At 55.6% G+C, this 2500-nt stretch overlaps 1 protein-coding gene across 1 annotated transcript in view; it reads left to right on the top strand.

The window, feature by feature from the left end:
- The window catches only part of casc3 (casc3 exon junction complex subunit), a 10412-nt gene that overhangs the window by 424 nt on the left and 7488 nt on the right, over nucleotides 1-2500 (top strand). The window contains exons 1-4 of the mRNA XM_027276270.1: nucleotides 1-431; nucleotides 1615-1639; nucleotides 1728-1783; nucleotides 1879-2127. The exon at nucleotides 1-431 is cut by the window's left edge and continues 424 nt beyond it. Coding sequence (XP_027132071.1) covers nucleotides 249-431; nucleotides 1615-1639; nucleotides 1728-1783; nucleotides 1879-2127 — 513 coding nt within the window. The 5' untranslated portion in view covers nucleotides 1-248. The remainder of the gene's footprint in view (nucleotides 432-1614; nucleotides 1640-1727; nucleotides 1784-1878; nucleotides 2128-2500) is intronic.

Below are 2500 nucleotides of genomic sequence, written 5' to 3'. Positions count from 1 at the left end.
ACTGCTGGGGGCGGCAGATAGATGCAGTTCCTGTAGTCTCCTCTGGGGGCGGTAGATAGCTGCAGTTCCTGCAGTCTCCTCTGGGGGCGGTAGAGAGCTGCAGTTCCTGTAGTCTCCTCTGGGGGCGGTAGATAGCTGCAGTTCCTGCAGTCTCCGCTGGGGGCGGTAGATAACACACGAGCTGTTTAGTACCCGTCTACCCACAATGCCTTGCGTCCTTCCGGCTCCATCCACTCCACAGACCTAAGATGGCGGACCGGCGGCGCAGGCGGCGGCGCGCGTCTCAGGACAGCGAGGACGAGGACGGGTCCGGTTCGGGCTCGGACAGCGGGAGGTCCGGCTCCCCGGCCACCAAGAGCCGGGGCAGAGAGCCGGACCCGCCCGAGGCGGCGGCGGCCCGCGTGGAGGCGAAGAGCGAGGAGTCCGAGTGTGTGAGTAGCTAACGTTAGCTCCGGCTAGCTCCGTGTCCGGCGGGAGCGGCGACACACACCGCCGCTTTACGGGCTCCTCCCGGGGGCCGAGCCCCGCTCCTCCCGGGGGCCGAGCCCCGCGTCTCTCACCGTCTGTCTCCACACACACACCGGGACGTCCCGACGGCGGGCGGCGTTAGCTCGAAGCAAACTAACGTGAGACAGGTTAGCGGTTAGGTTAGCCTGTCTGTCGTCACTCCTGTCTCACGGACACACACTGTCTCGCTCTCGGTGTGTTCGGTCGGCTCGGTTCTGACGGTAAACACAGTCAACTGACCGTTCCTGTGGGTTTGTTCCCGCTTTGTGGGACGAAAAGGCGGGAGGAGGAGGGGGGGGGGGTTACAGGGGTCGCACGTTCAGCCGTAACACCGGCTCGTGTTCACTCCGAGGTTTGACGGAAAAATACGAAGCTGGACCGATAACAGCTGATAGCCGAGGAGGAGGGAGGGCGGGAGTCCCCCTCAGGTGTGTGTGTGTGTGTGTGTGTTCAGTTTTTACAGTCAGATAAAACAAACACACCTGTCCCGTTCATGTCAGAGTCACCTGACACAGTGTGTGCGCCAACGTTTTAAACCTCATCGGTCCGGTCCAGAAGCGTCCCTGAAGCGGGCCTAGGCTCGGCTCCGAGTCAGGCTGCATGTTTACAGTCTGAACTGTTACCTGTGTGTGTGTGTGTGTGTGTGTGTGTGTGTGTGTGTTTGATGAAGCAGCTTCAGTCTGAAAAATGAAACATGAAGTTTAATCTGGGTTCAGACAGAGCGAGCTCGAGGAAGTCGTTAATCGAAGGAATAAAAAGTTCTTCCAGTTTGTGTGAAATGTTTTGTTACCTGTGAGTGTGAGGCGGCTCTGATGTGACGTTACGTCTCCGTGAACGTTCCCACTGATGGAAAGAGTCCACGGTGAGGAGAGGAAGCACGGATCCGTCGTCACCGTCGTTTCCTTCCATCCCAGTTCGAGCAGATTCAGACACTGATCAGCTGACTGAGTCTGTGTCAGACTGACTTTATGTCATCACACACACACACACACACACACACACACACACACAGGTGAAGTCAGGACAGCGTGATTGATTCTCAGCTCGCCGTGTGACGCCGTGTTGTTCTTTGGTGTTTGGTGCTGATTGTTTTTTGTCTCTTTGCAGGAGAGTGAGGACGGAGTCGGAGAAGGTAAGACTTTACGTCAGCGTATCAGAGCTCACACACACTCAGCTGACGTCACGTTTGATGACCGGCTGTTTCTGTCTGTTTTGTCCAGCTGTCCTCTCCGACTACGACAGTGCAGATCCAGAAGAGAACGGCTCCCATTCAGAGGTAAACACACGAAACACTGTTCAAACATTTTACGGTCACGTTCGCTCGCAGCTCCATCAGCAGTGAATGAAGCCTCGTGTTCTGTGTTCCCTCAGGGAGTGGAGGAGGAAGAGGAGGCCGAACATTACAGTGACGAAGAAGCTCCAGCAGCAGCCGGCGAGCCCAAACCCCCCACTGCTGCTGATGGCCCAGTGAAGGAGGAGGAGGAGCAGGAGCACGGTGAAGAGGAGGAGGAGCAGGAGGAGGAGGCGACAGAGGGGGAGGGACAAGGACCGAGTAAAGAGGAGAACAAGGCCGAAGAGAAAGGGAACCTAGCCGGAGAGAGACAGAGTGGAGACGGACAGGTGAGACTCACTGCACCTGAACATCCAGCACAGAGAGAGTGTGTGTGTGTGTGTGTGTGTGTGTGTGTGTGTGTGTGTCTGTATATAATGTACACGAGAGACCACAATGAAGAAAGATATTTAACCATGAACCTGAAAATGATCAGAAATCAACTTATTATTGTAAAAAAGATGAGACAGCGCACACACGCGCACACACACACACACGCACACGCACACACACACACGCACACACACAAACACAAAGAAGAACAGCAACTTCAAACAAACAGCAATGAGCAGAAGTCCTGTCAGAAGAACAGAGCTTTCAGTTGCTCTGCTCCCCAACTCTGGAATGCACTACCCCCTGACATCCGCAATATTAACTCTTTAC

The sequence above is a fragment of the Larimichthys crocea genome, unplaced genomic scaffold (assembly GCF_000972845.2).
Source record: "Larimichthys crocea isolate SSNF unplaced genomic scaffold, L_crocea_2.0 scaffold33, whole genome shotgun sequence".
In the NCBI taxonomy this organism is placed as follows: domain Eukaryota; kingdom Metazoa; phylum Chordata; class Actinopteri; family Sciaenidae; genus Larimichthys; species Larimichthys crocea.
This window is presented reverse-complemented; position numbering and strand designations above follow the sequence as displayed.